Genomic DNA, 21,864 nt, shown 5'->3' with positions numbered 1-21,864 from the left:
ATCAAGCTATGCTGCTTAATATTTTTGTGGAAACCGTGATTAATTTTTTATTCATCAAAGGATGCTTTGATTAATCGTAAGTTAAAAAGAGGACTGAAGTAAAAAAATGCCAACATTGTACGTCTTACTGCCATTTTGGTCAAATTAAGTGAATGCTAGCTAAATAAAGGTAATTATTTCTTTAAAAAACTGTACAGACCACAATAGTGTACTTTAGAACAGATAAAAAAAATTTGATCACAAATATAATCGAGATTTCCCACCAGCATAGTATCAGTCCTTCAGCTTGTATTTGGAGATGGTGAAGTAGGAAACTTCTGTTTGTCTCTTTCTCTTGTGAGCAGAACAATCAGGTATTCCTCCTCAGGACTTAAAGAAACTGAGCCGATGACTAACAATGCAGGCTTTGATAAGACAATCACCTTTCATTGTTTCACCTTTCATAGAATAAAGTCACCTTCTCCACCTCTAACACTTGTCTGAACATACAAAGCTTTCTAAAAAAAATCATTCTAGAAATGTTCAGATCTGTGTTGACAGCATACACCATTACTTTACAGATTACATTTTTTTTTTACATTCAAAGCAATTTTCATAAACACAAGAAACTAAACCATAACATTAAATCAGACACATTAAACCACGCAAGGAAGAATAAAAGTGCAAATCAATTTAATCTTTGTGGATTTTCCAGCTGGTTTAGCAAATATATACAATGAAATTCATCCTACCATCATCAATTCCCACCTATGTCTTTCTAACACAATCACCGCTCAGCAGATGAGAGTTCAACATTTCGGCACTGAAAAATTCATAGATTAAAAACAACATTGACAGGGTAAAAGGAGTGACATGACAGATCATACCAGCAGTTGAAACAAAGTGACTATAGATATGGCACTACAACTGGTTGCCCGTTTATTGCCCACTGAGCCAGAAAAGTATGAAATCTAAATTTTTCATTTTGTAAGACATATTCAAGTTATTGTGATAAAGTGATGTCATTCAGGTTGGTGGTGCATATGGAGGTGCGAGTGAAACCTCCAAGAAGGATTGTCTAAACTGAGTGGCTTACCACTTTCAGCTAGTTCACTCTCTCATAAACACACGCACATATACACACAATCACTCACTCACTCACTCACAACACACAAGTCTTTATTATTAAATTATTGCCACAGTTGCCATGCACTACCATATACATAGCGAGGGTGAGTTCTACATCTATGTGTAAACTTTTGTGCAAGTGTGTTTGGCCCTACGTGCAAGCACATACGCAGTCACATACTGTCTAGTGATGTACAGGAAGCTCAATCAAAGGCACTTCTGAGGAACACACACAATAAAATATGTGGCCTGTAGCACTAGAAGGTAAACTCACATGTATGCACATCACACAATCATGTCTGCAGATTAAAAAAAAAAAAAAAAAAAAAAAAAAGCTAATCTAACTAAAACCAATCTTTTTAACCAACATCGCGGCACTGGATCACACAGAGGAACATTTCTTAAGCCAGCTGTGGGAGACTCTGTCAACACTTTAGATAAGTGCACAACCACCACACCTGTCTGCACACAGTCACTTGTCAAATATTTCTGACACACATTAACAATACTTTTTCTCTTAGGTCAGGAAAACAGATGCTCTAATACAAGTTAAGGCACCAAGCCAGCACAAGAAGCAAACATGGTGACGCTCACGTGGTGAAAAGAGAAAGGCAGGAGAGCAAGAACAAGATGAAGAGAGAGAACCAAAAAGGACAAGAAAGAACGAGTTGCTCATATTAGCATGGGCACATCATCTTCAGAGGTTGTGTCATCGGAGAGAGGAATCAGCAGCACCTCATCTTCAGAGGAAGAAGAGGAAAAAGAGGGGGATGCAGAGAGAGGAAGAGAAGTAAGGGATGGGGAGGGTCTGAAACGGGAAATGCGCCACCCCAGACTGTGGAAGAGAGATGCCAGGGAAGGGCTGCTTGGCGGGGCAGTGACGGGTGGGGTCTGTTGTGTTTCAGTAACTGCGATTGGCTGAATAGTGAAAGGAGGTGGGGGAGGAGGAGAAGCCTCTGCTTGCTGCTGTGTTTCTGTCTGTTGGGATAAAGCCAGTTTTTGAGGCAAGGACTGACTGGCTGCCCCTGTAGCCACTGAGGAGACTCCAGGACTTGACTGACTGGGCTCAGCGTTAGAAGCTTCTGTCTGTTGGGAGGAAGAGGCGGTGGTCTGTGTCGTCCTAGGGGCAGGTCGAGGGATTAAGCCCCATCTTCGTAGGCGCCGCACAGCTCTGCGGACAAACCGGGGCCTGCGCCTTCGCCGTAGAGTGGAAGCATTATCTTGCCTGAGGAGCTGTAGTATTCCTCTCAGGGAAAGTGATGCAGACTGGAAAACAGAGAAAAAGTGGATTGTGGAAACGAAAACATAAGTGAAAAATTAAACAAAAATCCATAAATAATAGCACCTAGGCTATAAACGCTTCTGTTTCTTAATGTTTTTAAAGAAGTCTCTTATACTCACTCAGTCTGCATTTACTTGATTGAAAATACAGTAATATATTGTAAAATATTACTACAATTTAAAATAACTATTTGCTATTTAAATATAGATATTTAAATATTTTATTTATTTCTGTGATGGCAAAGCTTTATTTTCAGCAGCCATTACTGTTACATGATTATTCAGAAATCAGTCTAATATGCTGATTTTGTGCTCAAGTAAAAAAAAATTAATCCATGAAACCATGACAGATTTTTTCCAGGACTCTTTGATTTAATTATTACGGTATTAATCATTTGTAACATTATAAATGTATTTACGGTCACATTTGATCAATTTAATGCAGCCTTGCTTATAATTGTTAATCTTTTAAAATAATATGTACCCTTATAGGATTGTATTAAAATGTTATTAATTATTAAGAGTGTAATTAATAATAAATTATTACATTAAAATGTGATGAACTGCATGCAATAAAACAGTTAAGAGGGCTCCTACCTCATTGGGGTTCTCAGTAGGGAAGTCTTCCACTGGTGGAATGATTCCCTGAGCAATCAGCTGACCGTAAGAGGGTGGGGCCTGCTGCTGGATCAGTTCAGCCTCTTGCCGAGTGATTGGTGCGAACAGGCTGAGAAAACAAGAGAACAGTACACAGAAATACTACGGTCAATAAAAGCTACTATTTTAACATAATACACCACATAATGACATTCTGTTATCTGACATCTTATTAAAAAAAAAAAACAATTAGATGTTGTTGAATCATATTTGGTCACCTAATATTATATAGTTATTATCTGGTTTAGATTGTTGTACCTGTACTCTCGAGTGCGTAGGGAGTACAGCTTGCAGGTGCAGCCCATTGCAATGACTAGCAGAAGTCCACAAACTAGGCTTCCAACGGTAGCTGCGGTTATGACTTTTCGGGGCAGGGTCACAGTGCAGTTAAGCTCATCTGTGCCGTCCTTACAGTCCACCTGTCCATCACAGCGCCAGCTCTCAAACACACACCTGTTTCAATTATTAAACATTGGCATATTTTGAACACAGAAGCCATCATTTGGTTGGATAAAAATATATGTGACCCTAGACCAGTCATAAGGGTCAAGTTTTGGAAACTATTTGAAAATCTGGAATCTGAGGATGCAAAAAAATCTAAATATTGAGAAAATCACCTTTAAAATTGTCCAAATGAAGTTCTTAGCAATGCATATTACTAATCAAAAATGAAGATTTAATATATTTACAGTAGGAAATTTACAAAATATCTTCAAGGAACATAATCTTTACTTAATATCCTAATGATTTTTGGTAAAATAGAAAAATCAATCATTTTGACCCATAGAGTGTATTTTTGGCTATTGCTACAAATATACCTCAGCGATTTAAGACTGGTTTTGTGCTCCAGGGACACATATATACACTACCATTAAAAAGTTTTGGGTCAGCAATATTTTTTATGAAATTAATACTTTTATTTAGCCAGGAACAAACTAAATAAGAAAATAGATAAAAAACAAATGCTGAAATAAATGCTGTTTTTTTTTTACTTTCTACTTATTTAGGAATCGTAAAAAATTAATCAAGGTTTCCACAAAAACATTAAGGAGAACAACTGTTTACTACATTGATAATAATAAGAAGAAATGATTTTAAGAAGAAACAAATCGGCATATTAGAATGATTTCTGAAGGATCATGTGACCCTGAAGACTGGAGTAATGATTTTTTGTTGTTGTTGTTTTTTACAGTTGTGAATACTTTTTTTAATGCACATATACAAACCTGTCACTGTCGCAGTGAAATGTCCCAGGCTGACAGATGGTACATTCTCTTTCATCAGTCCCATCTGCACAATTAAGCTGGTAGTTGCAACGATCATGAATCGAGAAACAAATTGTTCGTCCTGTCTGGTGAATTCCTCCCATCCCACAGAGGAAGTGCCCAGCCGGGCAGCCCCAGCATCCTTCCTCATCCACGCCTGTTTCAGGACAGTCCCAGTGTCCGTCGCAACGCTGCTTTGCAGTGTAACAGCCTCCCATTGATCCTCCACAAAGCTCCTCCCACGGAAAGCAGTAATCCGTGATGCGATAGGTCGCATTAAAGCCCCGCCCTTCCATTGAAGGCTCCATATGGTAAATCAGCGAAAGCAAGCCGGTGCGAGACTCCACCTCCAGTGCTTTGTTATTGGACACAGCGTTGATCTGTAATAGCCAATGAGAGGGGGTGCAAGACTTATTATCCATATTATCAAAGGCTGAAGTGAAACGAAAAGTCTGGGATAGATAAATCTGCACTGATCAAGCTACATCATCTGTCACACAAAGCGTGAAACTCACTGTTTTAATGATGTTGCCTGTGCCGTGGGGCTGGTCTGTGATTGTGATCATGTCTCGAGGACCCAGCTCCAGTTGCTGAAGCTCTAATTTGAGTGGTCGTGAATCCTGGGGGTCAACCGTCCACACACACTCCACTGGATGTCCTGTTTGTACAGGGGGAGTGAATGAACCAAAAAATGCATTCAAGTATCCCCCACATACATCATCTATGGGTGGTTCAGGGCTAACATCGTTACATCCGTCCTCATCAGAGCCAAGCTCATCACCCACGCCAAGGCATTCGACCCGTCCGTTACAGCGCCACGATGAAGGGAGACAGCGTTCACTGTAACATTCAAATTCGCCTGGAAAACAGGGACCTGAGTCTGGAGAAATGGGGAAATGATGAATGAACCCTATTAAACACTTACCAAAAAGTTAACTATTCAAAAAAAGATTTTACAGTCTCTCTGGATAAAGTCAGTGAGAGGGCAGGAAACGTGAACATTTCACCTCAACGTTTGCACTCTACCTTTAATATATGAAAGATGGAACCCTGTTACTGGGTAGATATGAGGGAAGAAGTGGTGTGTCACTGTAATGTTTCCCCCTGACATCTCAAATGGTGCTGGAAGCTGGGAGCCGCAGAATTTGGATGGAGAGCCAGTGAGAGGAACCACGGACACCCATTCCTGCCCGCATCTCATTTCAAACTGGGAAAAACTTCAAAAGAGATGGACACAAAGGAAATGACACATAACTAAAAAAGGGAATGTTTACTTTGTAAGGATCAAAGCAATCTCTCACCTTGTTAACAGCAAATGCCATTTATTAACCCATTTACAAACTGAGCTACGCTCATCCTTGGGCTGACTTTCACATTTTACGTTCACATCTGTACAGTATCATGAAACACAAAAGCTTTAATGGTAACACTTTATTTTAAAGTGTCCTTGTTAGAATGTAATTATATATTTAAATAGTGAGTAATATTCACTTATTTTAAGGTCATACGTTTAATTATTATTATTAAGTTTAAGTATTAATTATAATTATTTAGGGTAACACTTTATTTCAGCGTGTCCTTGTTACACGTTACAAGTACTTACTATGATAATAACAATAAGTAACCCTAATCCTAACCTAACAATATACTAAGTACGTCTAGTTAATTAATATTACTCAGTACTTAAATGTATACTTACACTGTAACAAGGACACCTTAAACTTAAATGTAACCAGATTTGGTTTAGGGTTGTTAGTTGCTTGTAATTATGAGTAATTCACTGTTATTACTGTAAGTATATGTAAAACATTTAATGAAGACACTGTAAAAAATAAAATGTTACTGCTTTAAATTTCTGGTGTATCAAAGATCACAAAAATGCTGCTGGTACCTAATGATGACATGCTCTCCGACTTTTGAGGTTATCAACCAACTGCAGTTGAGTGGACGGGACGACCAGGCATGGTGGGCAGAGTTACGAATCTCTCCTTGTCTGGACTGTAGTATTTTGAGCGAATGATCACAATGACCTGAAAATGACAGTTAAAGCAAAGAGATCTTTAAAACTGTGCTCTGAGCCTAAATTTCTATGTGAAATCATCACAATAAACAAGCCATTTGATTTAGTGGAGTTCTTTGAGAACATAGTTTGGACATGAAAAGCAGGCAGAAAGGCATTTAAAACATATAACAACATACAGAGCATTTAAATATATTTAAAACATCTAAAGACAGTACTGGAAAGAAACCCTAAGCTGTCAAGCAGGAAGTAAAGGCCAGTCACACTGGGAAAAAAGGTCCATTGTCTACTGTCAGTTGCATAGTGTTGCATGATGCACCATTCACACAGAAGTCACTTTTAAACCAAGCAGCATTCTGTATTTTTATTTGCATTAAATACTTAATGCAATATTATCACTGCTCTCAATGACTATTCTGGTTAGTAATGTTGTATTTTTAACTGGGGCATTTAAAACGAAAGAGATGTCAAGCTCTTACCAGCACCGAAGGCCAGCTCCAAAGTGCAAGGAACTGTCAGAGCAAAGACACAGAAGTTGATCACATAAAAGACAAGGATTGCTAAATGTTGTTTATTGCCAATTATCACAACGTAAATACAACAAACCTTTTGTCTACCCAGCTTAACCCTTAAGTCGCCATAGGTAACCTTTGGTTAAGGCAAGGTCTTTTTTTTATCTACATGAAAAGTCTGCCTCAGATATAAACAGTATAATACATTTGTTCAGTCTTTGCGTGATACACACTTAAGGACAAAATCATGATATCTTACCTGATAAAAACAAAACACCTAAAACGCAAAGGCTGTGGGAAACAGACATTCTAACAAGCCAATGACTGTCGTTGTCTCATAAAACACAAATTAAAATACAATTTAAGAAAAAAAATATGGTCGGTAGATCCATCAGCTCGCCACAATAACAGGCGCCATCGTCACCAAAGCGTCTTGTTGGAAGTGTTTAGCTGTGAAGACAAAATTAAACACCATAAACTAACATCATTTAGACAAAGAAAACACTTGGCACTTGAGTCAGAAGCTCACTGGCGTTACCTCGACAAATGGCAACATATGAATTCGACATTAAAACAGTCGGTCACTAACTACAATAAAAACAGGTCAAATGTCTTGAGAAAGGATGACTTCCTGTCTCGCTCTTTTCTCGACAGTGACGCAATTCGGTGTTAGGCAGAATAGCACTGCAATGTTTAGATACGAAATAGTCAAAATATTCAGTGACATTTCATACACATAGCCAAGACATATATTTAAGGGCATTTCCTTACGTTTCGACAGAAATAGGCTAGACGACCAGCGTCTAAACTGACGCAAAGTTTGATTTCTGAGTTCTAACCAGCCTTTTTCTCACTCGCCTACTTTTAGCTAACGCTAGCTGGCTTCCTGCTACTTGCTTTACTCGATAATAGGGCACTATTAAGAGCTGGTGCCATGATGTAAACTATTCGAAGTGAGATTGTTTCGTTTTACAGGTAATATTGTTTTATAGCTGTGTCTTTACCATACCTTTTCTCCTTCTGTTTTGTTGACATTCGTTCTCAGACACTTCCGTGAGTTCTGTTTCTCGAGCAGGAGACAATGCGCCGCCCATCTAACGTTACGTCTCTGTGACGCTATGCACGCACGCCGGTTTCTGCGTGTAATCTTCAGCTTTCAACACTAGATGCCATCATTTAGCGCTTTATTTTCAGCATTGCCAAAGGTTGATGCAAGTATACTACTATTCTCAACATTGGTATTAAGTACACTACCATTTAAAAAAATTCAACGCAACCACTTTATTATTCTTCATTATTCCACATATTACAATATTCAAAATATAATATTCGCAAGAATAACAAGTATTTCTGGATCCAGTGGCAGGGAAGACAGCCTAACAGAAAAAGTAAGAATATAGGTCAGAGGAAGAATAGTCAATTCTTATATTATTATTATTATTATGTTGTTGTTGTTGTTCATGACGATGGTGATGATGATAATGATGATATTTATTAAAATGCTTGTTAAATTATTTTGAGAGTTACTGGTATTATGTTTTTTAAATTACATTTACAATAAGATGTTATTATTTTATTTAAAATAAGGTGTCCCAGTTTGCCATTAAGTTCAAAATTGTGGTCTATTCGTGTTTGTGGAAACATTTTAAAAAAAATTTAAAACTTCAAATTTTAAGTGTGTGTGTGTGTGTGTGTGTGTGCATGTTTATGTGGTTTATGAGGACACAAATTTGTATAATGACATGGGTATGACAGAGGTATTACAATATGAAGGTGGTTTATGAGGACACTGCCTATGTCCCCGTAATTCAAAAGGCTTAAAAGACATACTAAATGGTGTTTTTTTGAAAATCTAAAAATGCACAAAGTCTCCTGTGAGGGCTACGTTTAGGTGTAGGGTTGGTGTAGGGCAATAGCACACACAGTTTGTTCAGTTTAAAAACCATTACACCTATGGAGAGTCCCCATAAACCACAAAAACCAACATGTGTGTGTGTGTGTGTGTGTGTGTGTGTGTGTGTGTAGATATATCTTGAAGCATCTAAGAGACCTTGCCCCAGTTCTTCTGGATTTAGTCTGTCTCAGTTTGTTCTGTTTCTTCATGTCATTCCAGACTGGATCAGATCTTTGTGTCTGACACTGGTTGTTGTCAGACTCCTTGTGCAAACAAGAATCTGACTGGATTATTACAATTAATTGCAAAATGCATGTTTGGAAATGTAAACTGATATTCCCTACTGACACACTACAGCAAAATATAGAAATAACTGACTTAAAATCATTTTTTAGCTGCTGAAAATGCTAGTGTTGTAATAATTTTGGCCACCCACCACTATACATTATCCATTATAGTGTTGTATAAAGACACAGGCACAACTTAGTCTATATTTGTCGACAAAACTAATTTGAATCGTTTTATCTGCTAAAGTCTCTTTTAAATTTAACTTGGAGTGTATCTAAAACTTCGAAAAGACACTAATAATAAATGTATCATTTAATTAACTCACAGATATAGATTAGATTATAGCCTATAGATTACAGTAGACGCTTTTATCGGATATAGAAGGAACTTCGTTTAAAAAGTCAACCTCCGCCTGAAAATCATTGAATAATTCGCATACTGGGAAAAATGCACATCTGCAGGGTCGATTCTCTTTTAACTCCTCCCAGTTAGATGCTCTGTAGTGCAGGCAGATTAGCACAGGGGACGTAAAACAACCACGTCTCCAATCTGACACCGAAGCCGCCTGTGGAGAGAGAAAGACCAGCGGACAAAAGAAAACGCAAGATGAGAATATAGAGCAAATATATTTCACCTCTTAAGATAGTTTTGTCTTTTTGGGGTCCAGTTTTACTTTTGGAAAACCTTTCATTAATAATGATTATACATATTTCATAGGTTAGGCAAAGTCAGTTTTTATTATTTTTGTACTTTTTGAGTTTTAAGGAAACATTCTCACTATTGGAATGGTCTGATTCAGGAGAATCTGCTTGAGGAAACTTAGACGAGAAAACTAAGAACGGAGCCTTGAGCATTTCTGTGTCCCGAGTTCAGTGGTCTCGCGCATTGAGGAATGTTACCGAAACTCCAGTCGTTACTCGCCATCGCCAGTGTATTTCTGGTGCAAAGCGGGACCAGTGACAAAGAAGTCAGACCAGAGGTAACACAGCATCCACTGTTTTTCCAGTATTGTGTGTCTCTTTCCACTGTCTGTCTGTCAAGCCTGCATTGTTGGACACAGATGCACTCAGATGTTTCCGCGTATCAGGATTTCCTTCATGAAGTGTATTCATGTAGGCCTACCTCATAATTCACTGCTGAATACAGATGAGAAGAGCTGTGTCTTTTCAGACCCCTAAATATCAAGTTAAAACAAAACAGGAGTGAGTCAGAGGCTCCAGGACTCCTATTTAGCTGGAGGGTTAGTTATTAAAGTGGCGCAAGTCTAGTTTTGTGGTGTCTGTCCTGCATCTTTAGGTTCATGTTTTTCTTTTGTATTTCCTATGACTGAAAAATGGGACTAATAAGTATATATATATATATATATATATATATCAGTTTGTTTATACACCCAGTGGCATCCTAATGTCTGCTTCAGAAATAGGCCTACATGTCTGGTAAACACATAACTGTGAGTAGCAAAGAACGACTGACTGTTTTTCAGGACGTTTTGGCGTCTCTGTCACAGATGCAAGCCAGGAAATCTTAATGGCCTAAAATAAAGAAAACAAGATCAGAGCGAGGATTTAAGACATTTCAATAACTGTCTAGTCGGATCTCTTCATTCCTTACTCTCACACTCCTTCACATTTCTGAGATGGTTGAGAGATGTACCCAAGGATAGTATGGAAACAATTCAGCTCTGCAGATTCCACCACAGTTTTCAAAGATGATAACAGTCTCCTCATGTGGGAGTCGCGTGATCAAAGATAAAGGTCACACAAAAGGTTAAATCACAGATGCCAAGTGCATGTGAAACTGCTGTTACTTTTCAGTCTTTTGGTTTACCTTTATTACAATATCTATTAATATGCTTTTACCATACAGAAAGTTTTTTTTGTGGCATGTACAAATTTTTTTTTCCTTTGTTTCCAGGAATTCTGAACTAATGATCTAAGTGCATTACATTAGGTTTATTATGACTTTTCCAGGAATTGCCAGGGCTTAACAATCCCTCAGACAACAGCCTTGTACTTTTGCTGTTGTTACAGGTGCTGTTGTCTTGAATACTGTACTAAAAAAAGAAAGAGTAAGAGAGAAATTCGGTTATACTCCTTATGGAAAACAGCTGGGTATTGCCCCCCTCTCCAGACCATAGACGAGAGATGATGTATTTGTTTAAGTAGTATTACAGATGCAAAGCATCTGCTGAACTCTGCTGAATCTTTCAGACCTTCATCAGCTGAAGCTTAAATATGGATGAAATGCAGTTTAGATGTTTAATAAGATGCAAAACAAAGCTCAAACAACAAAATCTCTCTTTTTAATGATTGGAAAAATTATGCAGTTCTGCAGTATATAAATGATTATGTGAATTAAATATGAATGATAATCTCATGCATCGTAACTGCTGGAATTAAACAATTAACTTCTGCTAACTTTGAAGTGTTCTCAAGCGATTGAGAGACACTGAAGTTTGCATGATTTTTGTAGAGATGAGAAATATTATGCTGTATTAATATTAGTTTATTTGCTCAGTAAAATAGGTCAGTGATCTGATCCTCCACGTGAAGATGCAGAGTGAGACGCGGGCACTAATGTCTAAAATTTTCCGTTTTTTCCATTGGCACAGACAAGAAGGAACGACTGACTCAGTCCTTCTGTCGTGCATTCAGACTCACCTCTGACCTCCTTTTCTTCTTCTTCTTTTTATTCTACCCTTTGTTTTTAGAATTCTAACTTACTTTTAATTTCTAAAATCTCAGTTTTTTTCCCTTCAATTTCTTTTTCTCTCTCTTTAGTTATAGTTTGCTCTTTTCTTCTCGTCTCTAATACCTTAGGAGCAGCAGATCAGCTGTTAAAATCATAAACACAGCTTTTTCCCCGTAAGCATGGAAAGTTTGACAGCAATACTTTCTGCAGAGAAACTATAAGAATCGGAGATCAGGATAGTTGTGGGCTGTGCACAGTTTTTTTTAGTGTAGTGTTAAAACTGCACACAGCCTACCAGAAAAACAACATGTTCCTCTTCTCAACATGGAATGTGTTTTCCCATGTTGCAACACCATAAAATGATGAAGTTGTTTTTCAAAAATATCCATCTCAGGAAGCACCTAGACTTATTGACTCCATTAGTTGTAAAGGAGAGCTGATTTATATTTTTCAGCATGTGTTAACCTTGCTGGCATGTGCGGCAGTGATGTCAGCATGTGCTTACTCTTCACATCTTCTGAACCTGCCAGTCACTATCCTGTGTGAGTTAATGATTACTGTTGAAATCTGTTCCCAGACCTGTGCATGATAGCAGCGTCTGTCCTGATTATTACATAAAGGCTACCTGTCTGTATGGTAATAGCTGATGCATGGCCACACAGTGACTTGCTCTTCCTCAGTCAGGGGAACGGCAGAGGGGTTCTAAATAGAACCTTTGACGCCCACCGCTGGGAGTTCCAGGCCAGCGGAGCATGCTGGGATTGCTGGCAGCATTACGAGGAGACCTGAGGCTTTTCGAGAGGGAGAAGAGTGGCCTTCAGAGGGAGTAAGAGAGAGGGAGGGAAACGATTTCATCTTCATGAGTTAAGAGTGTTTTTACAAAAATGGGGTGCGTCACCACAGCGGAGCCACCACACACAGAAAGCACTCATACAGAAAGGAGGAAATAAATGACGGACTGAGAGAAAGAAAAATGGAGCAAAGGCTGACCAGGTTAACACTACACTATCGCGTTATCCCGATCTATACTTCCTCGACCGATATGGTCTGTGTTGACAAGTCTCATTGGAAACTCTACAACATGAATGAACCAGTGTGAAAGCACTCACTGATTTAGCGACATTGCTCTCTGGATATGTTTCCTAATCACTATGGTTCTGTATATATAATATGCTTATATATTAAGATTTCTTGTGCAGCAAATTTTCAATTAGTAACAATAAATTAAAATTACAATAAAGGAATCTATCATTTTGAGGTATCCATATATTCACACAGTTTATAGGACTCTTAATATGTGACGTGAACTATGTTGTCTTTGTTTCTGAAGGTGCAATCACCTTACAAATCAGAGATAACCGGAATATAGTTTTAGAGAGTGGTAAATAGATCTCAACACTTAACAGCTGACAACATTTCAGGGAATTCTGCCAGTCTAACATGAGTTTTTATGTAGTTTCAAACGATTCACATTTCTAAGTATTTGTGACTCAAAAGGTCCTGTAAACTAGAAAGTATGTAGTTGTAGTTTCTCTGCCATCGTGCTCTTCGTTCTTTTTCTCTCTGTAGAAGATTCAGATACTGCTTGTTCAGAAGAAAGAAAGAAAAGAAGAAAGGGAGGCAGTCTGAGGTCATAAGGATTACTGAAAACTGCTTGTAATTTTTGCTGACACTCTTTGTGGTTGGAATGGAGACACTGGTTGTCTGATCCTTAAAATGAGACATTTACCGCTGAGTCTAACAGTCAGTCACTCCTAAACATGTAACCTTTGTGTTCACAGCCCAGATAAGCCCATTAGCTACCTATACAGCTAGGGGACACATCCCTCTAGTATTCAGAATAATGATTTGTGGGTTTTTCAATAAATGAAGACTACAAACCAAACATGTTTCTTTGAGTTTAAGTTTATAAGCAGAGCTTCTTTAAGCAGAGCTTACAAAAAACAACACATGAAACACATGAAGGTATTTGAAGCTACATAAATACATTACTATTGACGTTGGTCTAGTTGTACATTTTGAGATATATTTAGATTTTATTTGTTTCATTGTTTGTTAGTGTTCCTTTTCTCTCCTTTAATGTTCTCAGTATTTATTTCTGTAAGTCAGAAAGAGTGAGAACAGAGAAACTGTTCTAATTCAAAGTCAGTCTGGTCTGTTTTTACCCAAGTGTGGGTAGCCCTAAATATGCATTTAAAAAAAAAAAAAATTTTTACAAAAAAGGGCAATTTTGCACACATTTATGAATGACTAATTTCAAATTGGCTGTTGGGTTTAGTTAGCTTCTGGAGACAATTTGGTCCCTATATAAATAGAAATGTAATATAAATTAATATAAACTTAAAAAAAAGATATACAGTTATATTCGTTGAAGTATATACATACAGTATATCAGATAATATGTAGGAATATATTCTTTGAAACCAAGATAGGCTTTGTCAGATTTAGTGAAATTCTGGTGACTTTTCTTCAGCAAATATACCCCCAAAATTATAACTAGGTTGGAAACACACACATACATCCTTAAAATTAAATTAGGGTCATAAAGTCTCAGACACACAGTTACTCACAGTTACAACACACACTCTACAGTTAAAGCTTTTAAGTTTCTCGAGCGTCCACACACACTCTCTTACCCACAAAAGTTTAACCAGGTCATAAGCACACACACACTAACACACATCTTTGCACTGTGGTTCATCACTGATGTTTGTGGACTTTGGCAGGTTTATGTACAATTAAATTTTATAAATTCAGACAGCATGTCATGTGGATATGGTGCTGCACTGAGACATTTGGAACACTTCAAAAACATTCAGCCCAACCTTTAATTCATTGAGGTCACCTTAACAGCAGTGCTTTTTCATGCTCTGACACAAGTGATCTCTGCACTATACCACTTCATTGTTGAGTTTGGTTCATTTCAATGATGAAGAGGTGTTGTAGGACAGCTGCATGTGTGCTAATGTGACATTCATTCTCTCTCAGGCATGGCTCCAGCAGTATGGGTATCTTCCTCCTGGCGATGTTCACGCTCAGGCAATCCGCTCTCTTAAATCCATCACCACCGCTATATCCGCCATGCAGAAGTTCTATGGCCTCACTGTCACCGGCACTATGGATCCAGCTACTCTCTCGTAAGTCTAGCCCAATCTCATACATTTCTAATTTGTTAATAATTACTGTTTAAAAATAATGTGCGATGCATAGCTCAGTAGTTATATTATGTATGCTAATGACAGTCTTTAACCACAAATGGATGGAGTATGACCTGATAAAGCATTAAAGGGATAGTTCACCCAAAAATAAAAATTACGCCATTATATTCTCACCCTCGTGTCCCTTAAGACTTTGTTTAATCTTCAAAACACATATTAAGATATGTTTTAATGAAACCTGATTTGTTTCTGTCCCTATACTTAAAGTCCAGGTAACCAGAATGTAAAAGATCTAAAAAGGTTACAAAGTTGTCCCAAAACTAATCCATATGAATTAAACAATTAATAAAAAGAACTGACATTATTGGTTCTCACTAAGCTTCCATGTATACCAAATGTGTACGTTTGTGTGTTGATCATTATTTAGATCTAAATAAAAAATGGACAGAATTAAAATTTTTGGGTGGACTAACATCTGATTTGCAACTGTTTTCTTAGGCTACTGGGTCACATATTATTGAGTGACTTTATTTCTTGCATTAACATGATGTTGTCAGGGCCATGCAGCGGCCAAGGTGTGGAGTTCCAGATAAATTTGGCTCTGAACTGAAGAGCAACCTACGAAAGAAGCGCTATGTCATCCAGGGCCTAAAATGGGAAAAAAAAGAAATTACCTTCAGGTATGGAACTCTATTTGACAAACTAAGGAGAACATTAATAATACATTTAATGCATATAAAACTTTGGCCCTCTATACACCTGCCATTAACACTTTGTATATAGATAGTAACTGGATACACTTTAGCTGGATTCCAATTTACACATTGCATTCCAATCCAAATTTAAACACTCAGAACACATAAATAATGATGAACTTCTTTAGAACATTAGTCTGGTTCTTCTTTTTCAAAGGCGGAACAAATTATCAGATTATATGAACATATTTAAAAAAAATCCAGTTTCTATACTTCCTTCCTAAAAGACTCACTCACATTTAGCCATTAAGCTCAAATGTTTTCTTCTCAGTATCCAGAACTACACTCCTAAAGTGGGTAAACAAGCCACACATGAGGCCATCAGGAAAGCCTTCAAGGTTTGGGAAGCCGTGATCCCACTCAAGTTCCGTGAGATCCCATACAGTCAAATCAATGGCAAGGTGGACAAGTTTGCAGATATCATGCTGTACTTCGCGGAAGGCTTTCACGGAGACAGCACCCCATTCGATGGCGAGGGAGGTTTTTTGGCCCACGCGTACTTTCCTGGTCACGGTATCGGAGGTGATACACATTTTGATGCAGCAGAGCCTTGGACAACAGGCAACGTTGACCAGGGAGGTGAGCAGAGAATAAGAGAATGTGGAAATGTGTCTGTCAGCCTAGCAAACTTCAGGTGGTGTTTGTAAATTCAGAATGTGAATTTTGTGATCATTTATATTTAGAGAATTGTCGTTCTGCCTTTCTTTCAGGTAATGATGTGTTCCTGGTGGCAGTGCATGAATTAGGTCATGCTCTGGGTTTGGAACACTCAGGCGATCCCTCTGCCATCATGGCTCCGTTTTACCAGTGGATGGACACTGAGAACTTTGTGCTGCCTGATGATGACAGACGGGGGATCCAGCAAATTTATGGTAGTCAGTTACATCGCATAAATGCATTTAGTTTCAATTATTTATTAGTATGTTTATTTTACAAGCCAATTCATTTAGAAAAATATGTGAAAGTGTATAAATTAATTCGTAAAATTAAGTGTATAAATATAAATTAATAGCTAACATAAAAATAATATATAAGATAAAAGATCATATAAAATTATAAAATCTCTAAAAATCATTAAGAAAAAAATTGTAGATGTCAGAATGTTTCACATTCTATCGGAATTCAGGATAACTGCAAATAATCTACTGAAATCAATACACTCCAGTGTTTAGTATTTTAATATTTTAATATATATATATTTTTTCATTATTTTCATTTTAGTTAAATTTTAATATTTTTTTTTTTTTTTTTTTTTTATATATGTGTATAAGTAATTTTAGTAATTTTTATTTAATTTTTAGTTATTTTAGTACATCAAGTTAAAAATTAGAAATGTCGCTTCGGCAGCTAGCTGTAATTAATGTTTTTATCAAGTTTTTAATGTATTTCAGTTAGCATTTTTTCATAAGAAATAATTTTTTATGATTTTAGTTTTAAATAACTCTAATAACCCTGATGCTCATGTGTGTTATTCAACAGGCGCTGGCTCTGGTGATGTGCCCCAACCTCCAGTACCCCGGCCCCCCACCCGCAGGCCAGACCGGCCTTCCTTTGGCCCTGACATATGTGAGGGACACTTCGACACCATCGCTTTTCTCAGGGGAGAGATGTTCGTCTTCAAGGTACAAGTGAATGCAAATGAAGTTTGTGTGTACATGCTATATATTTTGTGTGTTTTTAATATTTAGACCCTCTCTACTCCACAGGAAAAGTGGTTCTGGAGAATGCGTGATAGTAAACCTCAGCAGGGCTATCCCATGCCCATTGGACACTTCTGGAAGGGACTACCTCCCTCAATCAACGCAGCCTACGAACGCTCTGATGGAAAGTTTGTTTTCTTCAAAGGTGTGTCCATCTTCTGAATTTTTTCACCTCTCTGGTTTTAATAGGTGTCACAAATTGTGCAATAATGCTTGTTTTTCTGTCCTCTATATAGGTGATAAGTACTGGGTTTTCAATGAGGCCAAAATGGAGGAAGGTTATCCAAAAACTTTCAAGGAGCTTGGCACAGGCCTACCAAGAGACAAGCTGGATGCCGCTGTTTTCTACACACCTACTGGCAACACCTACTTCTTTAGAGGAACCAAGTATGTTTCCAGTGTTACTCACCACGTCTTATTCAGTGTCTGGTTATAAATCCAATGATTTTGCGTCATATGGTGAAAATTTCTTCCTCTTCTTTTTTTGTGAACTTCTCCCTTTCGTTTATTTTAATCATTTGTCATTCATGGCATTCATTTCTATTTTCTCAGATATTACCGTTTCAATGAGAAAAGCAGATCTGTGGATCCAGATTACCCCAAACTTATCAGTGTATGGCAAGGAGTACCAGATAATATCAAAGGTGCCTTCATGAGCGCAGATGGAGGTACAGCAGCATTTGTTCTTTGGTTTTCTTCCTGTGGGTTCTTCACTGTCCTGTTTACCAAAATCCTAAAACAAAAAAAATCACTGGTCAAAACGAAATTGAATTTTCAGCAATCATGACTCCAGTCTTCAGTGTCACATGATTCCTCAGAAATCATTCTAATATGTTGCTTTGGTGCTCAAGAAACATTTCTTATTATTATCAATGTTGAAAACAGCTGTGCTGTTTAATGTTTTTGTGGAAGCCATGATACATTCTTTTCAGAATTCTTTGATGAATAGAAAGTTCAAAAGAACAGCAATTCATTTGAAATAGAAATATTATGTAACATTATAAATATCTTGATCAGTTTAAACGTATCCTTGCTAAATAAAAGTATACATGTCTTAAATAAATATATAAATAAAAATCTTTCTGACCCCAAACTTTTGAGGTGTAACTATATGGCTGGAGTGCTGTATTGACCAATCAGAAGCCAGAACCCAAAATCTCTGTTTATAAAGAACTTTATACCATTTTAGAGGTTTAGAAATTTAGAGCCACTTTTACTGAATCAACTTCTTCCACACTTTTTCAGCCCACACTTACTTCTACAAAGCCAATAAGTACTGGAAGTTTAACAACCAGCAGCTGAAGGTGGAGCCAGGCTACCCCAAATCGGTCCTGACTGACTGGATGGGCTGTGAAGGAGAGGAGCCCAAGAAGAGGATTGGCACCAATGAGGAAGTGCTCATCATTGAGGTGGACGAGTCAGAAGGCGGAGCCATGGGAGGAGCTGCAACCATTGTCATCCCTCTCTTTCTTTTGGCCTGTGTGCTCGTCACTTTGGGGGCTCTGCTGTTCTTCCGGCGCTACGGCACCCCTCGACGCCTCCTCCACTGTCACCGCTCTCTGCTCGACAAGGTTTAGAGATGAACACGAAAGGCACGGGAAGAGACGAGAAAGAGGGATACAAGTAGATGGCATTTGAAAGGATATTGCATGGGAAAAATTTTATTAGGATGGAGTGAAAATGAATGTCAGACTGTAAAGGTCTGCAAGCAGGGAGAGATGAAAAAGTGAAGGATGTGTCTCGTATGTTTTTCTATTTACATGTACTTCTCTGCCATTAATAAAATAAAATAAAAATCCAAAATGGAGTAGGAGATAAGAGAGACAGACAAGAGCCCCCCTCTGTCTCTTACATGGTTACAGTTTATCAGTGAAATGCACTTTCGTTCCTTCAGTCTTCTTTGCAGTATATAATCCCTCCTTTATCCTCTCTGAAAATCTCCCTCCCCAGAACTGAATTTGACTCCAGCCGGGCGGCTGTTTGATTGACATGTTCTATTTTATAAATGATCTCACTTTGACGTATTTCATTAACTCAGATTTAGCTTTTTTACATTGCTGATCCAGTGAAAACCTCCTGCACCCTATTACGTGCCTTTGCCATTGAATTAATAGTATGGAAGGACTATTATAATTGACCTTCCTTGCACCTTTTATTCACCCAAGATATTTGCACAAAGTACGGCTCGACTATAGAGACCTGCTGTACGTGAAAGGTCAAAGGTTACAGGTCAAAGTTCAGGGAGAGAGAAGCCGAGCAACTTCTGGAGTAGGCCAGTTTGAAATACACCTATAGAGCAGAGCTGTCCATCTGTTTCAACTCAAAATACTATTGTTATTGTAATGTGTTTGGTACATTTTACTATGATTAATTATGTCAGTAATGATTGGCGTTGTTATTATAACTATGGTTATTGTTATTATTGTTCTCCACGTGTAATCTTACCTATTTTAAATTGTCATTTCAAGTCCTGCTGGACACAGGCAGAATGTGACTTATTTCAAATTAGCTTCTGATCTTTTAATGTCAGGTTTAAGGGCAGAAAAATCAGGTTTCTATAATAGAAGAAAAAAAAAAAGAATTATTTATGAACAGTAATGGTGCTATGGGTTTTCTCACTGCATACATCATCAGTATTAGACATTTCTGAAGTAGTTTTAACAATGATAATGGTAATGATATTTATAATGATAATGATATAGTGTAAATGTAAAGGAATGACATTTTTGCCTGTTTCATACTTTTTGTACTTGGAAATGAAAATGAAATAAAGTTCCTTTTTTAACATTATTCTTCCTTTCCTGGGCCTTAAAAAAGACATTTTCACACGAGTATCAAATCTACTCACACACACTTTTTACTTTTGTTTTACTGCTGAAATGTCTAAGCTGCTTTGAGAAAGGACAGTTTTTATTTATTGATAAAGTTTTCATTCATATTTTATTAACATCATAATGTTAATCAACACTCAAGATAAAGATATTGCTTATATACAACAGCTCAACGGGCAACTTGTAAGAAAAAACAAGGTAGTGTCCCAAAGAACATCTTTATGTGAAACTACTCTCTTAAACCACATTTAAACCACTGTTGCTAGCTCAAGCAATGATGGCCTGGATCTTTTCTGAGAAGTTACTAGAATAGCAAGGCCTTTATGCAACAGTTCAAAAGTTAATATTTGGTAACTTGCATTTTACACACAATATTGGCAGTTACTTTCTTAGATTTTTCTCCACCCAATGCAAATCATTCTTAAAACACACACACACACATTAACACACAGCATTTCATTCCTGAACAATTCATTTGTTTCCTGCATGAATCAACTTTTTAAATGAATCAGTTCATTAAATGATTCAATGACTGACTCATAAAGCCACTTCTGTCCACCTATTGGCTCAACAATGTAACCTGAAGAATCACTGAAAAATCCCATCACTAATATAATAATTAATATGTTTACAGAAAACTGATGAGTGTCTTCTTAGAAATCTGAGAAAACAAGGGACCAGAGAGACAGATGACTGTACTTTCTAGTGAAGGAGGAGCAGTTTTAGTGTCCTAAAACTGTTCCAGCTGACAAAGTCAGGAAAAACACAGCGCTCTGTCATTTCCGCCTCCCTCCCGTCTTTTCCCCCTCCTCATTTCTCCACACAGCAAAATTGTTCTCTTTTATGAGGCTTTTAAATGAATGGCCCACCACAAACATCTCTGAGCTGTTTTCCTGTCCCCTCCCTTTCCAATCTCTTTCTCCCCCATCTTTGAATCCCTGTTCACTGTGTTGCTCTTTGCATGATTTTTTCATAGGTACAGTGGTGAGCATGTATTAATCAGATGAAACATGCCAGTTCAGCATGATAATGATGACATGAAGGGACTTGTCAAATTACTGATGATTACTCTTGTATTTATTTATTTTATTCTATCTCTGGCACACTTTTCTACTTCTGACAAAATGTCTGCAACTTCTCTGCCTGCAAAAAACAAACAAAAACACACATCCGTGTTTGATTTTCTGTAAATTGTGACTGCCCTTATTAACATGCTCAGCAAGTAGATTACTAAAACATACATGTATTATTTCTACATATTCCATTTTTACTGAAACTGTGTCATCTCTGTTTATGGGATGGACAGATGAGCTAAGGAGAGGGCAGGAAGTTTGGCTCTAGTCATGGTGGAGTGAGAGAGCTCTGGCAGTCATGTTTGGTGAGCTTGGTTCTTGTCTCGTGGGGTGGCCAGGGAAAAAGTACACAAACGCCCACATACACGCTGAGCTGGCGAACAGGACGTGGCCTGGACAGTTGCTTGCAATTCAGACTGTGTATATGAGTTTTGTGTAACCTACATTACTATACTTTTTACCACACGCTGCTGACTGAGAAGTGAACAGAAGTCAAGAGAGGAGCAGAGGAGGGCAAGTTCAAACTTGTGTATACTGGAAAAACCATCAACATAATTACTCAATAAAAAGTGGTGACCTGCAAGTGTTACCTTAAAGACCTATTTCTAGCCGATTCATCATGTATTTAGGTT

General features: G+C 37.7%; 2 protein-coding genes across 2 annotated transcripts; one reads left to right on the top strand and one right to left on the bottom strand.

The window, feature by feature from the left end:
* Positions 1–649: 649 nt before the first annotated feature.
* Positions 650–7,934, bottom strand: LOC306885881 (low-density lipoprotein receptor-related protein 10-like). The gene is made up of 10 exons (XM_079442675.1): positions 7,852–7,934; positions 7,102–7,292; positions 6,810–6,842; positions 6,202–6,340; positions 5,337–5,527; positions 4,826–5,190; positions 4,272–4,690; positions 3,304–3,498; positions 2,986–3,115; positions 650–2,373 (listed from the first exon to the last, which is right to left on the bottom strand). Exons 2-10 carry the CDS (start codon positions 7,148–7,150, stop codon positions 1,780–1,782), a joined length of 2,115 nt encoding a protein of 704 aa, XP_079298801.1. The 5' UTR covers positions 7,151–7,292; positions 7,852–7,934; the 3' UTR covers positions 650–1,779.
* Positions 7,935–9,548: 1,614 nt separating this feature from the next.
* LOC306885953 (matrix metalloproteinase-14-like) lies at positions 9,549–20,116 on the top strand. Its single transcript, XM_079442780.1, has 11 exons — positions 9,549–9,741; positions 9,824–10,003; positions 14,704–14,852; positions 15,431–15,553; positions 15,900–16,207; positions 16,339–16,500; positions 17,108–17,250; positions 17,335–17,473; positions 17,565–17,715; positions 17,881–17,996; positions 18,574–20,116. The coding sequence occupies exons 2-11, from the start codon at positions 9,917–9,919 to the stop codon at positions 18,903–18,905; spliced, it is 1,710 nt and encodes a 569-aa protein (XP_079298906.1). The 5' UTR covers positions 9,549–9,741; positions 9,824–9,916; the 3' UTR covers positions 18,906–20,116.
* The last annotated feature ends 1,748 nt before the right edge of the window (positions 20,117–21,864 follow it).

Source organism: Barbus barbus, assembly GCF_936440315.1.
Source record: "Barbus barbus genome assembly, chromosome: 2".
Taxonomy (NCBI): domain Eukaryota; kingdom Metazoa; phylum Chordata; class Actinopteri; order Cypriniformes; family Cyprinidae; genus Barbus; species Barbus barbus.
Note: the sequence above shows the minus strand (reverse complement) of the source record. Positions and strands in the feature narration are given on the sequence as shown.

Excerpts from the sequence above, each read along its gene's own strand:
- LOC306885881 (XM_079442675.1), bottom strand. The coding sequence starts at position 7,150 with ATGTCTGTTTCCCACAGCCTTTGCGTTTTAGGTGTTTTGTTTTTATCA. Across the intron at positions 6,843-7,101 it reads AGGTGTTTTGTTTTTATCAG|TTCCTTGCACTTTGGAGCTG; the intron begins GTAAGATATCAT and ends TTGCTCTGACAG. Across the intron at positions 3,499-4,271 it reads TTTCACTGCGACAGTGACAG|GTGTGTGTTTGAGAGCTGGC; the intron begins GTTTGTATATGT and ends TAATTGAAACAG.
- LOC306885953 (XM_079442780.1), top strand. The coding sequence starts at position 9,917 with ATGTTACCGAAACTCCAGTCGTTACTCGCCATCGCCAGTGTATTTCTG. Across the intron at positions 10,004-14,703 it reads ACAAAGAAGTCAGACCAGAG|GCATGGCTCCAGCAGTATGG; the intron begins GTAACACAGCAT and ends ATTCTCTCTCAG. Across the intron at positions 14,853-15,430 it reads ATGGATCCAGCTACTCTCTC|GGCCATGCAGCGGCCAAGGT; the intron begins GTAAGTCTAGCC and ends TGATGTTGTCAG.